The following is a 19,113-nucleotide window of genomic DNA, read 5'->3' on the forward strand; positions in this document are numbered from 1 at the left end:
ATCCATATCTCATGAGATGACTTTCACTTTATATATATCAAGAACCTACGAAAATCGGGTCTGAAGGAGAATAAAGCTCATTAGATACTTGAGCTTCAAGATGTAAATTTTTCTCATCCTCTAGAGATAGATTTTGAGGATCCATCGGAGGAGAAAAACCTACATCTAGAAATTGCTCTATATTTGAACACAAGGTCCGAAGATTATAAAGCAAGAAATTTCGCCACAAAAGATAATTTGTGCCATCAAAGATAATTGTGTCATTGTGCACTATACTAGCCGACATCTTTACTCTCAAGGTGGTGAAGCCTTAAACGAGGAGAAACCTTTGCTCTGATACCTATTGAAAGATCGATATGTCGCCTAGAGGGGGGTGAATAGGCAATTAAAAACTCTTACGGATTTGTCTTGTAAGAATGCGGAATTAAACTAACATTTAGATTACAACCACAAACCTTAAATATGCTAAGCTCAACTAAGTGTAACAAGAACAACTAGAGCTAAGCAAGATAGGCACAAGATATATGTAGCATAAGTGATAGCAAGATATATGTACTTCAAGCTCGATGGCTATCACAAGGAAAGAGAGCTCGGTTATAGAAATAACTGAGGCACGCGGAGACGGGGATGTATTCTTGTGTTCCCTTCCTTTGCAAGAAGGTACGCCACGTTTGGAGGAGTGGAGGTCCCACGAAGGATTCCCCAACGCCACGAAGGCTCACCCTATTCTCCGAGCCACACCCACGAAGGATAATGGCCATTTCCTTATGGTTAGCTTTTCCTCCACTCCGGAGATGGCAAGCTCCACAACCACTTGACAAGCTCCACGAAGGAGAAGCCCGGGCCCCTTCACAATATTCCGCGAAGAGGTCACCGGGACACCAACCAAGCCAACTAGGAGGTCTCCCTCCAAGAGTAACAAGCTTACGGTCTCTCACTCGAACTAATCGTGGTGGAGAGCTCAACACTATGCAATGATGCAAAGCAAGAACACTAAAGGTGTTCAAATCCTTCACACACAAATCCCACCCAAGCAACAAATGCTAGGATGAGATTAGAGAGGAAGACCAATGGAGGAAATCAACAAATGACTCCAAGATCTATATCCCAAGAGTTCCCCTCACTTAGAGAAGAAATGGATTGGTGGAGGTTGTAGATCTAGATCTCCTCTCTTAGATCCCTCAAAAATGAGCAAGAATAATGGGAGGGAAGGGAGAGGAAGCAAGCTCAAGAGGTTCAATAATGGTGGTCAAAAATGTGCTCAAGAACCCTAGAAAACTGTTGGGGAAGAAGCCCCTTTTATAGCCAAACGAAATATGACTGTTTGGGGTAGATATGGGAGTTTTTCGTGCAGCCTGGTCAGCAGCCTGGTCAACCGGGCCAGGGACCGGGACGCCTGGCGTGAGAGCTGGTCGACCGGGCCACAGACCGGGCCGCCTGGCGTGAGAGCTGGTCGACCAGGCCGGACACCGGGATGCCTGGCGTGAGAGCTGGTCGACCGGGCTAGGCACCGGGACACCTAGCGTGAGAGCCGGTCCGACCGGGCCACAAACCGGGCCGCCTGGTCCAAACCAGACCTGAGGCCGGGCCGTGATAGGGGCGGATCGGGGACTTATAGTACATATCCCAGTTGGCACCAGTACAGGGGCCGGTTGAAACCGGGCCATCCGGTGGGACGACCGGTCACGCCGGGCGAGGCACCGGGCCAAACATGAAAACATGTTTTACAAAAACCATGATAACTTTTGCGTCCAGACTCCGATTTCGATGATCTTGGGCTTGTTGGAATCAGGACAATAAGCCCTACAACTTTATGCATACAAACATAATTGTCCACCCATGGAGTAAAAACCATAAGATGAATGTTTTGACTTATCTATAAAAGAAACACCGGTAAAACTTCCAAGCTCGAAAACACAATAGAAGATGCATATGGATTCCGTTTTCGATAAACTTGGGCTTGTTGTAAAGCTAGAAACAAGCTCACGAACCTCACACAGAGAAACACCAAGAAACAACAAGATTTATGGAATGCAAAGCATGCAAAGGGTTGAGCTCCCTAAGACGATGTGATCAAGTTACCCAACCGAAAGCCCCTCTTGATAGTGCGGCTATCTACCCTATAACACGGTCTCCCATCAACAACCTTGAGACCGGTAAAAGGAATACCTATCAAGGCCATACCTTTGCCTTGCGCATCCCGCTTGATCTTGATGATAACTCTTCAAGCTCCACTCAAGCCGGAATGCCACACTTGATCATTGTTGCTTCGTGAAAACTCACAAATGCTCCCCTATACACCATGATGGGAAAGCTCCATTGATGCACATCTTCACATGTCCATTATCACCAAATGGACGGCAAGCTTCAAGCATATGAGCCTCTTGAGATGCTCAACTTGAACTTGCCCAACTCAACCTTGATGACGATCACCACTTGATGTCATCCTCTCATGGGCTATATGAGATCTCACTTTTGATGCATGCCCATGGAAAGATATCTAACCCACATAGACAACACAAGGGAACATGTATGATGGGTTAGTTCATAAAGCATGATTGACACGGCTTACCATACCACATGACTTCTCGTGGCACATTCTTCATGCTTCATGTGTTGACCAATCTTGAATCTATTATTCACTCTTTGTATTGGTCAACCGTGTATCTTCTCATGCTCTATCATACTATCTTGATAGATGATCTTGATGCCAATACACAAGGTGTGTCTTTATCTTCATGGCATCCATACTTGAATCCAACACATGGAATACAAGTAGTACCTATGGAATAGTCCTTCATATAAACTCAATGAAAACATTAGTCCATAGGGGTTGTCATTAATTACCAAAACCACACATAGGGGCAATGTACCCTTACAAGATCAATGAGCATAATTCAGTAAGCAACATGTAACCTGCAACCTGAATCTTTCTTTTATGTTTAACGATCAATGAATCTGAATTAACGAGCAATGAATCTGAAAGAAGCACAAATACGTCCCTAACCATGAGTGGAGCACACGTGGGCAGAACTCCGATTTGGCGGATTGAGTTTTGGTTTAGTCGCTGACGTTATTTGATCGAGGGACGCTGGAACTTGCACTTGATTTGTTTTCCGGTGGAGGGTCTCGCGCGCTCTTTATTGGCTCACGGAATAGGCAAAGCCATAGTTCATGTCTGAAATCGTATGGAAGAGATGTATTCGAGCAGAGTTTGTATCGGAGGCAGCCATGGGTACGGGGGCACCGGGGACTCGGATCACGGATGGAGCCAGTCTATGCAGCGCCGGAGGAGGACGGGCACGGGGCTTACCGGCGGCAACCTCGCCGCCCTCTTGGCATGGGGCAGCAGGCTCCGGTCGTCTCCCCATTGCATGGTTGAAACTACGGAGCTGGGATGGGAGGCCATGGGGGCGAGGCGTGCCGGGGGAGCCGGGACGTACATTGACGAAGGACCTGAGCGGATATGGGGGTGGGACGCGCCGGTCCGTACCTCGTCGGATGGAGCTGGGTGGCTATGGGGGCAGGGCGTCGGGCTGTAGCTCGCCGGACAGGGTTGGGCGGGGCGCTCTCCTGGCTCGATGTTTTTGGCGTTGACCCAAGAAAGGCTTCACTTGGCAGTGGGCACGACGGATCTGGGAGGATATGGGTGCAGGACGCGCCGTGCCGTACCTCGCCTGACGGAGCTAGGTGGCTATGGGGTAGGGCGCCTGGCCGTAGTCAACGATGGAGGAGATGGAGTTACAGACAAGGAGTGATGGAGTTATAGAGAAGGACCGCGGGTTGATTACAGTTTTTTCAAGGGGTAAATTTCAAAACGCCCGACGGACGACGGAAACCCTTTTTTGTTTTATTATTAGGTATAGATATTCCATACATATTGAAACGATAATCACCTTCGGTGCCTTACTCCCACATACAGAGTACAAATAAAGTAGATGGCTTTTGCCCGGGGGGTCAACTCCTAGTGGCCACGCGGGAGAGTGTCGCGGCCCTGTAGATGGAACCCGTCCAGACGAGCTCCTCCATCTGGTCCACGCTCGGCCCGTCGACGACGACCAGGCCCCACATTTTGTCAAGTACCCCCGACGGCAGTGAGGTAGCTGTCAACACCCGGATTTTTACGTCCAGATGTCTATTACGCCATTCATCGCAATCCCAGGAATATTGTTTTGCGAGACATAATAGATTGATATCACAGAACATCATTTATTACAACATCATAATAGTCTTACAAATAAAAGGATCACATGATCCAGTCTTAATACAACATAGAGGATCTAGAGATCCTATTACAAAACACATAGCGGCAGCAAAGTAGCGGTTGTGGTCCATCTGTTCCACATGCAACTGTTGACGTCGGGAGTGGTCCTAGTTGTCGTAGACGTCCTGCTGTCCTTCATCCTGGTACTGGGGTTCATCATCATAGTCTGGCCATTTGAATAGCCAGGGACACAGCCATGAGTACTTTAAAGTACTCGCAAACTAATACTAATGTAAGTGCTATCAACTATAGTAAGGGGGTGCTAAGCTCTAGTTTCATTTGCAAAAAGCCAGTTTTATTTCATAAACATTTATAATCCAGGACTCTTCATTTGCCTAACTTAACTCAAGTGGGAACATTAGTGTCATTCCCACAACTCTGTTGTGATTCAAAGTCAAAGTCACCTTTCCATTCAAGTCACAAGTCACCATTCACATTTTTGGAAAAGTTCTGATGACGAAACAGTATGGCCTTTCCAACTGTCCATGACCGCGGACGCGGCTATTCGAATAGTTTAAACTCTGTAGAGGTTGTACACTTGTGCCACAACAATTGCAATAGTTCGTCAGGGGTAACTGGCCCTGATTTATTGTACACGGTACGCGAACTACCAATCCTAACTTTTCATTTACATACCTTAGTATAGGCACCTCTCCCCATGAGCTTGGCCTCCCGGTGAGAGCAAACCGCCAACCCGAGAACTGCATAGGGCTTGGGTAGGACATTCACCTCATTTCACGTCATTTCACTTTCAATGGAGGCAGCCTCGGCATAACCCCTATGACGCTTGTTCAGAGGGAACCCATACTAAAATACATAAGTTTCCAGTTAAGCCTTACCCAGATTCAGGTATTGTGGGGGTACTTAAGAATTGGAATGGTATCGCATCCGAACCCAACCATCAGTTTTGTAAAATTCACCAAGTCATTCACAAGTCATATTCACCTTCAAAATCTTTCAATAGAATGACTCATTATTCCAAGGTTTTCAAAGTCATTGGTTTTCACAAGTTCCCAACTAGAGTAGTCACTTTTAAAGTTTAGCACTAGCAACTAGTCCTGAGGGGTGCTAGTTAGCTGGTATTGCTCTAGGCTAAATTTGATGCTCTTGTACTACTCCATAGCTAGACCAAGTGAATCATGAATCAAAAAGTAACCTTGATAAATCAAATTCAATAAATCTTGTAAAGTAAAAAACTTGGGATAGGACCATTAAGCATAGAATAAAATGGGGTGGTGCCTTGCTCCTGTAGAGCTTTGCACTTTGCAAGAATATTAGCTTGCAACAATAGAACTTTCATTAGTCTAGCTTGCCTTGATTTGTGAGGTGATCAAAGTTCTCTTCTTCTTCCTCTTGGTACAATACCTCCTCTTCTTGATAGTCTCCGGTACTAGCATCTATAAATGAATACGAGGATACAATCACCAAACGATACTTAAGTAGACTAATTACTCTTAATGGCTCACACAAATGATCTAGCATCATCACTTACATTGCTAGCCAAAAATTATGCTAGGGTTTTCTTACTTAGTGTTAGGTAAATAATTTCCTCTCATTGAAATGTGGATTAGGGTTCCTCTTTAGTTTGGAGAAATAATTTCCTCTCATTGAATCTTGTTAAGATTTAATCTCCTCAAATAACAAGGTATGATCACATGTTGACCAAGGTCAACACTTCACACTTATCATTTGAGAAACATGATTTAAATGAGGTTCCATACCTCATGCAATTTAAATCCTATTTGATTTAATATCCTCAAGTGAGCAAGTGTGAGACCATGCAATAGAGGTCATCACATTACTTCATAACACTTGGGAAAATGATTTAAAGGAGGTTCTACACCTCATAGATTTGAAATCCTAAATTTGAAATAGTTTAAATGGGCTAGAATTGACTACATAGCCAATATTTTGTTCTAGCCCATGATCATACACGGTACCCATGTCATATTTTTGCATATTAAATTAGAGGGGTTGAAATGTGAATTATAGCAATTGGATTCACCTCAAAACTCCTTAGGGTTGATTTTATAAATTTATTTGAATCCTGAAAACTCTCTGTCTTGTTCTTTTTACTATTCAAAATCTACAACAGCTATTGGTTTGAACCCAGTGTGGTTGGATAGAGCATTTTATAGGCTTTCCAACAATATAAAGTAGGTCAAATTTGGTGCAGTGCATTTGAAACTATTGGAATTCTAGCAAAGGACCAGTATTGAATTTCACTGAATCAAATTAACTAGAGTTTGAAATTAACGGGCCACGCGGGAAAATTTAACGGGCCGGCCCAGCGAGGCGCAGGTTGCACTCGGGCCGCCTGTCAATGGGACCTACGTGTCAGCGACACCTATTAGCCGAAACGGTATCGATCAATGCTGATCGTTGGATTAGAGTGAGATCGAGCGGCCGTGGTTCATCGTAGTCTCCGACGAGAACCAGGTTACTGGCGGCGAGCCTAGGGGGTGGGAGAGCTAATCAGGGTCCGGCGAGGCTCGGCGAGGGTGGGCGGCGGTGTTGTCGAGGACGAGGAAGCGAGTGGTGGTCGTGGGAGGAGCGGAGGTGGCCGAAATCGATGACGTGATCTGCGGCGGCTCATGTGTCTCCGGCGTGAAATTAAGGGGCTACCGGTGGCAATGTGGAGGAGTGAGAGTTCGAGGAGGCTCAGAAGAGAGTGGGGAGTGGAGTGATGTGAAGGAATTGCTCGGGGGAAGGCTCTATTTATAGGGCCGCGAGTGTGTTGCGGGGGTGCGCTCGGGTTGGCCATGGCGACGACGATTGGAGCGGCGAAGGGGCAAGGGAGGTAGCACGTGAGGTAGGCAACGTCTAGGCGGTACTGGTGAGCGTGATGGCATGGCCAATGATGGTCGAGAGCGTGCAGGAGCTTGATGGGAGCGGACAGTGCCTTGGCGGAGGACAACGATCATGGCGACGATGACAGGGCTCCCGCGTGCATTCGAGCATGTCTACAATGTAGCTGGTGGTGCGGTGAAGCTCGATGCAGAAGTAGAGGAGTAGGGGAGGACTGAGGCGATGGTGCGACGGCGTGCTCTGGCGCGTCCAGGGCTGTGCCTGTGCGCTCTGGCGTGTACTGGCGTGTTTGGGCGCGTCAGTGCATGTCGTGTTCCAGGCGCTGGCGTGCTCGTCTTCACCCAGGGATGGTACAGGCGTGCTGGAGGAAGTGTGGGAAAGCTCGTTGACATGGTGGAGTGGATTAGAGATGATGGGAGAGGATGAGTGGCATGAGGGTGGCAAAGGGGCTCGGCATGGCAAACTTTTGATCATGTCACCCCTTTTCTCAGTGCTGCAGTGCATGGTTTGGTGCAGAGGAGGTACCAAGAGGTTGATGATCACAAAGAGAAAGGGGTTTAGGCAAAAATCTGTTGGATAAAAGCATGTGTCTATTTTACTGATTGTTGCACACACGGTGCTCGACCAAATGGCCACATAAACTTTTTATTTGAATTTTGCAGAGATTTTTGGTGGAGTGGATTTGAATAATATTTGGAGCATAGTGGTGGTGGTGGTGGTGTGCAAAATGGTGTTGGTTTGAGAAATTCCAAAATGGGTATGATCTACACCTTGTTTCAAAGTTGCCACTTGTCTCATTTATATTGGTCAAACTAGGCAGAGTCAACCATGATGGTCAACACCAAAAATGTTCATCTTGGTATGGTCTTGGATGAGGTGGAAAGAAGTGAGAGTGTTTAGTTTAAGAATCTCCAAAACCAGGGGCTCAAAGTGGGCATGATGTTATAAAAGGGCAAATTGACCATTATCATATGTGAGTGTAATTAGATATTTCATTTGATTTGATTTGTGTTTCTCTGATGCAAATGTGTTTTTATTGATATATTAATGTTTCACAAGCAATGGTACAAGCAATGGTGGCCTTGGTTGATGATTTGCAAAAATGGCTATTTGTGTATGTGAGTGAGATTTGCATTTTTCTCATTTATTTTATTTCTCTCTATTTGATTTGGTTTTTCTTGATTCAAAAGTGATTCTTATTAGTTTAGGAACATTTCCAAACCATTGAAACAATTCCAAAATGCCTAGTTCAAAGATTTGCTAAAATGGCCATAACCACATAAGAGGTGATATTTCAATTTTTCTTATTCTTCTATTTTGTTCCTCTTGCCTTACTTGGGCATGGTCTAGGGTCCAAGTAGGTTTAGATTAGGTTAAGAGATGGTTTCAAACCATTTGGGTAGAGTATGAATGCATAGGGCAAGATTTGGTAATGTGGCTATGTGTCACATATGCCTCTATGCATATGTTTATTTTATTTTTGTTTCTTACTTGAATTAGTTGGTAGGTACTAGGTTAGGTTTGTTGATGTTTTCAAAACATCTAAACAAGGTAGAAAAAAGCCTAGGTAAAGTTTTACCAAAAATAGCCATAGGCACATAGGCCATTTTCTTATTTAATTTCTTTTTATTTCGTTTTAACTTGGATGGTGAAAAGGATAGGGTTTAGGGTTTAAGACCCTTTCAAAAATATTTCAACAAACAATCATGGAAATATCACAACATATAAGCATGATAACTATGTATCAAACCTAATTTAATAAAAGTTTTTGTTGGTTACAAAATTTGGAAATAGTGAAATTCATTTCTTTATTTTTGAAATTTTTTGGATGTTACATCAGCGCGGGCCAGAGAAGGCCCAGAGAAATGATGAGTGGGAAACCCTAGCTCTCGGTCGCTCCCGCGACCAACGCGAGGGCTCCCGGCGGCGCCTGCCTCGACCCCCTCCTCTCCTCCCCCTCCCCTCGCCGTCGCCACAGGGCGTCACCGGGCAAAGCATGCGCGGCGCTGGCGCTGGCGGGGCCCTCTACCCCCTCGCGCGGTGGCCGTGGCGCGGGCCGTAGTGGCCACTGAGGGCGTCACACTGGGCGGCGGGCGCGGCGGTGCGGAGCTCCGACCTCCGCGTGGTGACGACACATCCTTGGCGCGCTCGTGGCGGCGACAACTCCCTAGAGTGGCTCCGGCGCGGGCGGCGCAAGCTCAAGCCATGGCAGGCTAGTGAAGGTGATGGCGACGCGTGTCGGGCCCGGTCCGTCGAGCTGCTCAGCCGGCAGCTGCGGCGCCCGTCCGCTCCGGCGTTGAGGGGTCCTGGTGAGATGGTGTTGCACGCCAGATCTGGCCGCCTCGAGTTCGGGCCGGGGCAGGGGCCCCGGGCCCCTTTTGAGCCCATTTTCGCCCAAGATCCGTGAGCGCCGGCAGCGATGGGGGCTTCTAGAGGCCGGTCTGGCTATGTTCCCCTCCTGGTGGCAGTGGCGCAAGGTGCGGTGGTTGGCCGGCTCCTCGGTTGGAGTTCGGTGTCCTCATAGCGAAGTCCTCGTTTTTCTCAATGTGGCGAGGTGCAGAGTTGGGAGCCAGGGCGGCGGCCCTGGTCGGTGGGGGCCATTTTGGTTGGCGGGCGTGCCAGTGGCTCAGGGGTTGGCCAGAAACCATGGTCACGGGGGCAGCGTGGTGGCCGGCGAGCAGCGTGCGGTGGCAGCAGATCGTCGTTTTGTCGGTCGGTATCGTGTGTAGAAGGTGGGAGTGTTCGCCGAGGGGAAACCCTTGCTCGCTCGGGCCACGACGGCGATGTTCGCGAACGCCGCTCCCTTCTTGAAGGCGTCGTTGAGGCTTCTCCTTGTCCTTCTACGTGCTCCATGTGAAAGCCCATGATCCTCGGATCGGGCGGTGGCGGCGCTCTTGTGTCGTGATCTTCTTGAAGACACCGCCTTGGAGTTCACAGTGTGCGGCTCTCCGATGGTGGTATGGCCGAGGCGCAGTATTCGACGAGCAAGGAGCTCCGTGTGAAAACCTAAGATCTGCGGATCGGGCGGTGACGGCGCTCTCGTGTCATATTCTTCTTGAAGACATCGTCTTGGAGCTTTCCGTGTTTCTTCGGATGTCGTTGGCTCTCTGCTTGGCGACCTTCGGCAAGGCTTGCGTCCTGCCCAGCTTCCTCATCGAGTTTCCATGGTGCTGCTTGTTGGGGTTCGAACGGCGGTGGTCGATGCACAGTGGTGGTCGGACACTAGTGGCACTGCCCGCGGTAGGGACGACGTGCGTGTTCGATGGCTCTCTCTAGGGTGAGCTCCGGCCCGACACTGTTGTTGTCCGGTGTCTTCTTCGAGTCTCCGTAGGCTTCGTAAGGATCGTGATCGTCATTCGAGTTTCGGGTCGTAGCCTTGTTGGCAATTCATGTGGGTGTGTTGTAAGCACCTTGTCGTCGTTGTTGGCGTTATTAATTTAGCGTTGGGCCTTTGGCCTTTGATTAAAAAAAAGGTCAAAAAAAAGGTCAGCACGGTCCGGCACCCGGACTTGAGCACCATCTCCGTCGCGGGCGTCGCAGCATCGCCCATGCCTCCCCGGCTATGTCGGGTACCTCACGCGGTGGACGGCGGCCGAACAGCCCCCGACACGAGCCCAAGCACGCGGCGCCCAGCGTCCCTATCCTCGGCGATGTCGATGAGGAAGGTTGTGGTGCCACCCGACCCGACGTTGACCGCGGCGAGGAGCTGCGGCGAGAGTCTGCCGTCAACCGCAGGCTTGTGCTGGGGAACAGTCCCCTACGCGAGCCCCTCGACGGTGAGTGCCCCGACATCCTCGACCTCGACGGCGAGCACCTCTAGCTGGAATCATAATTAATTTCCAAAAGAAAACTTAGAACTCGAATGAATACAGATCAATCGGTTGCCGTCGAGTATCCTCGCCTGAAGTTCTGCCGGTATGAAGTGTTGGTGCCGCCACCTCAAGTAGGCTATGCGGGTATGTCCACTTTAGCCACTTAATTTTAGTGCTTGCCGCATCAGCCAGATACATGCCGCTCACATTTACATCCTGACATCCAGGCCTCGATAGAGCAACTTCCGGGCAAAGATCATGCGTAAAAGAGGCAGCTGGCCTACTGTGTCACTGTTGTCAACAGCTTGCCCCAAGATTGTTGCTCCCTCCAAGATTAGACCGTCCCAACTTTCAGATTCAAGCAAGTGCCGATTCTGAATAATCAACTTGCCCGACCCGCCTCTTCCACTAGACCCCTGTCTTTCAAAAAGCACAAAAAGCACTCCTGCAAAGCCTAAATAGAACAAAACAAGAATAAACAAAGACCTCCAAGCAATTTAACAAAATTGCAGAAAAAACCAATCTAACACTAATTACAATATTTCTTATAGCCAGAATCATCAATAAACATACTCCACAAGCAAGCGCACAAGTTCCACATGTTAGGCTGTCATATGCTGACCGTTGAACAATTCAACGCATGAAATATGTTGGAAAATGGGGACCTGGCAGTGGCAAAAGAGGCTGGAAAATAGGCTAACAGGAAAGTGACACCTAGGTGTTTAACGTGGCAGGACAGGCTCAAAAAGGATAACAGCGATAGGCAAAACGCTGCGGATCCGAGAATCTTACATCCCATTCGACAGTCGGTATACGGTGGATACAGCTCACATGGAAGTCAAAGAAAATATTGAACAAGGTGATAGGAAATACTAGGTCGTAGACTGTTGACCATTGAAATATTCAGCACCCAAAACTTGGAAATTTCATAGGAAGTTCCACCGGCCGTGTCCCCATCTATTATCTCTCTAGCTAGCCCTATTGATTATTATCGTGCTCTGTCAGCAGTCAGTCACAGGAACCATAGTGCAACTTTAAGTTGACAGATGTAAGCACATCACAAACACCAATGGCAGCAGCAAGCACATCTTGGGCTCTCCTTCTCCTGCTCATCGCTGCCACAGGCGAGGCCACCACCATAAGCATCACCAACCAATGCTCCGACACCGTGTGGCCAGCTGCTGTGCCCATAGGCGGCGGCATGCGGCTCGATCCGGGGAAGTCGTGGACTCTGGAGGTGCCCGCCAGTGTCACAAGCAGTGGGCAGCGCATTTGGCCGCGCACGGGCTGCTTGTTTGATGACAAAGGCAACGGGTCCTGCCAAACGGGTGACTGTGGCGGTTTGCTCGCTTGCAAGAGCAATGGGAAGCCGCCCAACACCCTCGCGGAGTTCACTGGTGGTCAGTTAGGAGGTAAAGATTACTTCAGCATCTCCCTCGTCGACGGCTTCAACGTGCCCATGGACTTTGTGCCGGTGCCAATTCAGGGAGGGCCAGGGTGCAGCAAGGGGCCGCGTTGCACATCCAACATCACGTTGCAGTGCCCAAGCCAGCTCCAGGCTCCTGGGGGTTGCAACAATCCTTGCAAGGTGTTCAAGCAGGACAGATACTGCTGCGCTGGGAACTCGGCCAGTTGCGAACCCACCACCTACTCGCTGCTCTTCGCGAGGATGTGCCCAGAAGCGTACAACTACTCAAGGGATGATAGCTCGAGCACTGTGTTCACTTGCCCGACAGGCACCAACTACCACATCGTCTTCTGCCCCCTGGTGGATGCATCTAGTGTTGCTAGATCATCAGGATTAGATCTCTCTGTTTGGCAATATGCTGTACTGGGTTTCGTGTTCATTGCATTCATTACAGCTATAATCCTTTTCATCATGCTTATACGAAGGACAAGACGACGCAAGGAGATGGAGGATGAGGAGGACGATTTTAGAAACCTGCAAGGAACACCAATGAGGTTCACATTTCAACAGTTAGAAGTAGCAACCTTGCAATTCAGAGACAAGCTCGGGGAAGGAGGATTTGGGTCTGTTTTCAAGGGACAGCTGGGTGAGGAAACAGTTGCAGTGAAACGTTTGGATCGAACAGGTCATGGAAAAGGAGAATTTTTGGCAGAGGTTCAGACAGTTGGAAGTATCCATCATATCAATCTGGTGAGGCTGATTGGTTTCTGTGCAGAGAAATCCCATAGGCTCTTGGTTTATGAGTATGTGCCCAGAGGATCGTTGGACAAATGGATCTATTGTCAACAAGACAACAATGCTTCTCCATTGGAATGGAGGTTGCGATGCAAGATTATTACTGACATAGCTAAGGGCCTCTCTTATCTTCATGAGGAGTGCATGAAAAGAATTGTTCATTTAGATGTCAAGCCACAAAATATCCTCTTAGATGAAAACTTCAGTGCAAAGCTTTCTGATTTTGGACTATGCAAGCTAATTGATAGGGATATGAGCCAAGTGGTCACTAGAATGAGAGGCACACCTGGCTATTTGGCTCCAGAATGGTTGACATCGCACATCACAGAAAAGGCCGATGTCTACAGCTTTGGTGTTGTGGTCATGGAAATCGTCAGCGGAAGAAAGAATCTTGACACTTCCCGGACTGATGAGAGCCTGCATCTGATTACCTTATTGGAAGAAAAGGTGAAGAGTGATAAATTGGTAGATTTGATTGACAAGAACAGTAACGACATGCGAGCACATGAGCAAGAAGTAATTCAGATGATGAAGCTTGCAATGTGGTGTCTACAGATTGATTGCAAAAGAAGGCCTCAAATGTCTGAGATCATCAAAGTTTTGGAAGGTACCAAGAATGCAGAGACCAGCATAGAGAACAACTTTGTTTCTACAAGTCCATTAAATTTTAGTATTGCTGGGAACCTAAACTCCTCAGCTCCACTTCTGGCCTCAGATTTATCAGGTCCCAGGTGATCCCAGACAATCACGTCTTGATAGAAGTAGACTATGTTCAAGCGATTTTAGTATGTAAAGCAAAAGCCATTGTCTGATGTGTGTTCTAAAATTACTACAGTAACTTCTGTAGCCCTTCAGCTTGAACTGTTTTTTTTATATCTAATACTCCCTCTGGCTCAAAATAATTGCTAAAAAATGGATGTATCTAGACATATTGAGATACGGGTACTCCTTACTAAGAGTCGGGTGTACCAACAAGATCTAGCCCCACATCTCAATGCGTAAATTAGACATTTTCTCTCTGCAAGTAGGGGTAACTTTGAGTTCTATTCTCCATCTTTTCTGATCAGCCCGCATGTGCCCTCGACAGAACGCAAATCGCCGACAGCAGTAGATCGAAGGCCCTCACTTCTCTGATCGATCCATAGGTCCTCTCAACAGAAGGCACATCGGCAGCGGCGACCAATCTAACACACGGAGCTGCCGCCTCCTTATTTATGTGGCAGATCTGAACTCAAGCGCACAATCAATCTTCTTCACCGAGCATAGCATGTCACGAATACATATGATTAAATTGTCGGGCTCTGTCGGCCATTGGTCCATGTCCCAGTTTGATGTTAAGAATGAATTTCTTAATGCTGACTTGCGTGAGGAGGTTTATATGCAGCCACTACGTGGGCATTCTGTTCCCGATGGTAATGGTATGTTGTCTTCGTCACTCTCTTTATGGCCTTTACAAGTCTCTCATACTGGTATGGGCATTTCGCATGTGGTAACTGCCTGCCATTTTTCACGCAATGCTCATGACCCAGCGTTGTTTGTCCACCCTTCTGCTCGTGGTAGGACTCTTCTATGTGTTGATGACATGATACGACTCTAAGTACATTGGCTTTGTTTCTTATGTCTGATCTTGATCCTCTTCGCTACTTTCTTGGGATTGAGGTTTCTTCTTACCTCTTATGGCTTCTTTATGTCCCAAGAAAAGTATATCCATGATCTTCTTGCTCGCGCCGCTTTTAGTGATGAGCGCAATATTGAGACTCCTGGAGCTCAATGTTCACCCGACGCGTTATCGTCATCTTGTTGGCAGCCTTATCAATCTAGATGTCACTCGTCCAGATATTTCCTATCCCGCCCACATTCTAAGTCAGTTTGGTTATGATCCCACTTCGGTTCACTATAGTGAACTTCTACGTGTTGTACGATATCTCCGTGGCATGATCTATCACCGTGTTTTCTTTCCCCGCTCCAAATTCGTTGCAGCTCTAGGCCTATTCAAATGCTATGTGGGCAATTCGGATCACCATTCACTTTGTTCTTACTAGTATTGAACGTGACCTGATAAAGCATGAGCTCACCAGGATGGCCTTTGGCCTTCTGAATATTAGCCTTTGGCCTCTATACATATATATATGATGGCTTTTGCATATTGGAAATACAAGTTGCATATTTCCCTAACATGGTACCAGAGCCTTAGCCCTCGAGTTCGAGTCCAGGCTTTCACAATTTGCCCTAAAATTGTCCTTGCCCCTCACCCCTCAGTGTCCACGTATAGGCCTCTTAAGGCATAACTCTAAGTTATCGGTCCACGTACAAAGCCTGTTGAGCCTACCTCTGAGTCTCTACAAGTGTTGTTGTGTCTTTCCCATCACTCACGTCGGGATGTTCAAGTATATAAGTGGATTGCACTAGCCTTTTCTATTAGTTCGGACTTTTGGTTGCGTTGGCTAGTGCATGAAACTTAGACAGCTGGTGTGCCTGTCTTAACAAAGATTATCACCAAAAAAAAAAGAACTATGCAATCTAGCATCAATTTCACAATAAAAGCTATCACAATCAACAATATTGGACGAATGATACATAGATTCTATCAGACTTTTTTTTCTAGTACAATATAAGTTAGGCTGTAGATTGTTGACCATTGAAACATTCAACACGCAAAACTTGACAATTACTTAGAAATTCCAATGGCCTTGTCCCTTTCTACTATCTCTCTCTAGCACCATCGGTCAGTTATCCTGCTATATCAGCAGTCACAACTCACAAAAGGCCTAAAACAACTGGACTGCTGATTCAAGTTCACACATCCAAGCAGATCAAACACACCAATGGCAGCAGTAAGGAGATCTTGGGCTCTGCACCTCCTGCCTCTCCTCCTTCTTCGCCTTTGTGCCACCAGCAAGGCTGCCACCATAAACATCACCAACCTATGCTCCTACACCATATGGCCGGCCGCTGTGCCGATAGGCGGTGGCATGCAGCTCGACTCTGGGAAGTCGTGGACTCTGGAGGTGCCTGTCGGGGCCACAAGCAGTGGCCAGCGCATCTGGCCACGCACAGGCTGCTCATTCGATGGCAAGGGCAAGGGGTCATGCCAGACGGGCGACTGCGGCGGCTTACTTGCCTGCAAGAACTATGGGAAGCCGCCCAACACTATCGCTGAGTTCACGACCGGACAGTTTAATGGTACAGATTCTTTCAACATCTCCCTAATCGACGGCTTCAACGTGCCCATGGACTTCCTGCCAGTGCCAACCCAGGGAGGGCCAAGGTGCAGCAAGGGGGCGCATTGCACAGCCAACATCACGTCACAGTGCCCAAATCAGCTTCAAGCCCCAGGGGGTTGCAACAATCCTTGCACGGTGTTCAAACAGGACAGATACTGTTGCACCAGCAACTCTAGCAGTTGCGAACCCACGACCTACTCACTACTCTTCGTTCGAATGTGCCCGGACGCATACAGCTACTCCAGGGATGATAGCACGAGCACCGTGTTCACTTGCCCAACAGGCACCAACTACCAGGTCGTCTTCTGTCCCTCGATCGATGCAACAACTTCTCCTCTAGATGTGTTCAAAAAACCTTCTCAAGATCCTCCTGTACATATGTCCACTTACACCACAACACCATCTCCCGCTTTGATGATACTAATTGCCGGATTCGGTTTCATATTCATTGTAGCTATAATATTTTTCATTATTCGTATGAGAAGGACAAGACGATGCCAGGCGATGGAGGATGAGGAGGAAGATTTCAGAAACCTGCAAGGAACACCAATGAGGTTCACATTTCAACAGTTAGAAGTAGCAACTGAGCGATTCAGAGACAAGCTCGGAGAAGGGGGATTTGGGTCTGTTTTCAAGGGGCAGCTTGGTGAGGAAATAATTGCAGTGAAACGTTTGGATCGAGCAGGTCAGGGAAAAAGAGAATTTTTGGCAGAGGTTCAGACAATCGGTAGTATACATCATATCAATCTGGTGAGGCTGATTGGTTTCTGTGCAGAGAAATCCCATAGGCTCTTGGTTTATGAGTATATGCCCAAAGGATCCTTGGACAAGTGGATTTATTGTCGACATGAAAACAGTGCTCCTCCAATGGAATGGAAGGTAAGATGCAAGATTATCACAAACATAGCTAAGGGTCTCTCTTATCTTCATGAGGAGTGCATGAAGAGAATTGCTCATTTGGATGTCAAGCCACAAAATATCCTCTTAGATGAAAACTTCGGCACTAAGCTTTCTGATTTTGGACTATGCAAGCTAATAGATAGGGATATGAGCCAAGTGGTCACTAGAATGAGAGGCACACCTGGCTATTTAGCTCCGGAATGGTTAACGTTGCACATCACAGAGAAGGCTGATGTATACAGCTTTGGTATCGTGGTCATGGAAATCGTCAGCGGAAGAAAAAACCTTGACACTTCACGGTCTGATGAGAGCTTGCATCTTATTACCATGTTGGAAAAAAAGGTGAAGAGTGATCAGTTGGTAGATTTGATTGAGAAGAACAGTACCGACATGCAAGCACATGAACAAGATGTAATTCAGATGATGAAGCTCGCGATGTGGTGTTTGCAGATTGATTGCAAAAGAAGGCCTAAGATGTCCGAGGTAGTCAAAGTCTTGGAAGGTACCATGGATGCAGAGAGCAATATAGATCATAACTTTGTTGTAACCAATGAAGCAAATTTCGGTATTGTTGGACGTGTAAACTTCTCAGCTCCACCCGTAGCCTCAGATGTATCAGGTCCCAGGTGAAATGAGACAATCGTGGCAAGACATCCAATTATTATGAGAAGAAAATGTTCTGATAGCAAGAGACGTGTATGTTATATCTTTTTAAGTTACTACAATTTGAACCCCCTTCTCTTGATTTTACCTGAACAACATTTCAATACCACGACCATATTTGTTCTACAACGGACTAAGTCAGTTTTCTTTCTTCATGTTTTCAGTTTCTCTCTATGTATGTAATGAAGATCTAGTTCTAGTTATTCCATTTGAAATTTACAGCATGTTCCAAAATGCCCCTAGCTCCAATAAAGCAGACAATGGACTAAATGTATGAAATTTGGAAGATTGAGGGATTAACTAACATGGATTAGCAGAAGCCACAAGTACGTTAAGGTTTCCAATTTCAACAGTGTTTTTATTACATAGGCTGCGTTGTGCTCACTAGTGCTCATTATATATGACATTCGATTTTTCAAATCAGATACATTCTGGTATCAATAAAGTGTACTATGGCAATGGGCAATGGCATCACATGGTGCAACAGTTCGCAACTTCGCAAGTCTGTACACTAGAAGTCAGTCATAGAATATTTTCCTGCTCATGGAAAAATAAACCAAGCCTGGCGAGTATCGCGTTCTGACTGAATTATCTGTGCTACTGCTGTGACAATGTAATGCTACTACAGTACTACTACAAGTGCTGAGACATCAGATTTCACAACATTTTTGCAATTTAATAGCACTAGTTAGGAAGAAGTTGTCCCTTACCGTGCCACTGGTGTGACTTCACGGTGGGAGTTACAATTAGCCGTCCGTCCCTTCTGAATTACTAGTCCACAGACCTCACTACCCTGTACTCAAAATTCTTTCACGAGGTTACTGACTGGTAGGAGGATCCACAAATCTGTAGTGGGGGCATCATCGTTATACGCCAGTGAACTAATCTGTCGATGCACATACAGTAAATGAAATGGAAGTACAGTAAGAAGGTTCACCACCGTCAGAGCGAGATCGAGGGCGGCATGGAGCTTGGTGCGACGGCAGCTGTAGATGTTGTGAGACAAAGAAAAAAAAAGATGTAGCCAGGGAAGACCGTCAGCCTTCCACAGGAGCGCACGAACATGCCGGAAGCCATTGGAACTACGGAGGTGGTCCAGATCACGGCCGCCGCTTCCGCCGGAGCTCCGCTGGGCAGTGTGGTGAGGGCGGTGGAGCAAAGGGGACGGGGCCCTGACGAGTTTATCTCTGATCCTCGCTGACATGGGCCACGAATGTTCTGTGCAACGATATGGGCCGT

At 47.3% G+C, this 19,113-nt stretch overlaps 2 protein-coding genes across 2 annotated transcripts; both read left to right on the forward strand.

Annotated features, from left to right (window-relative positions):
• The first annotated feature begins 11,953 nt into the window (after positions 1 to 11,953).
• On the forward strand, positions 11,954 to 13,822 carry LOC124665059 (PR5-like receptor kinase). Its single transcript, XM_047202464.1, has 2 exons — positions 11,954 to 13,006; positions 13,070 to 13,822. The coding sequence occupies exons 1-2, from the start codon at positions 11,954 to 11,956 to the stop codon at positions 13,820 to 13,822; spliced, it is 1,806 nt and encodes a 601-aa protein (XP_047058420.1).
• Positions 13,823 to 15,912: 2,090 nt separating this feature from the next.
• On the forward strand, positions 15,913 to 17,841 carry LOC124665058 (PR5-like receptor kinase). The gene has a single exon (XM_047202462.1). It carries the CDS (start codon positions 15,913 to 15,915, stop codon positions 17,839 to 17,841), a length of 1,929 nt encoding a protein of 642 aa, XP_047058418.1.
• The last annotated feature ends 1,272 nt before the right edge of the window (positions 17,842 to 19,113 follow it).

Source organism: Lolium rigidum, chromosome 6 (assembly GCF_022539505.1).
Source record: "Lolium rigidum isolate FL_2022 chromosome 6, APGP_CSIRO_Lrig_0.1, whole genome shotgun sequence".
In the NCBI taxonomy this organism is placed as follows: domain Eukaryota; kingdom Viridiplantae; phylum Streptophyta; class Magnoliopsida; order Poales; family Poaceae; genus Lolium; species Lolium rigidum.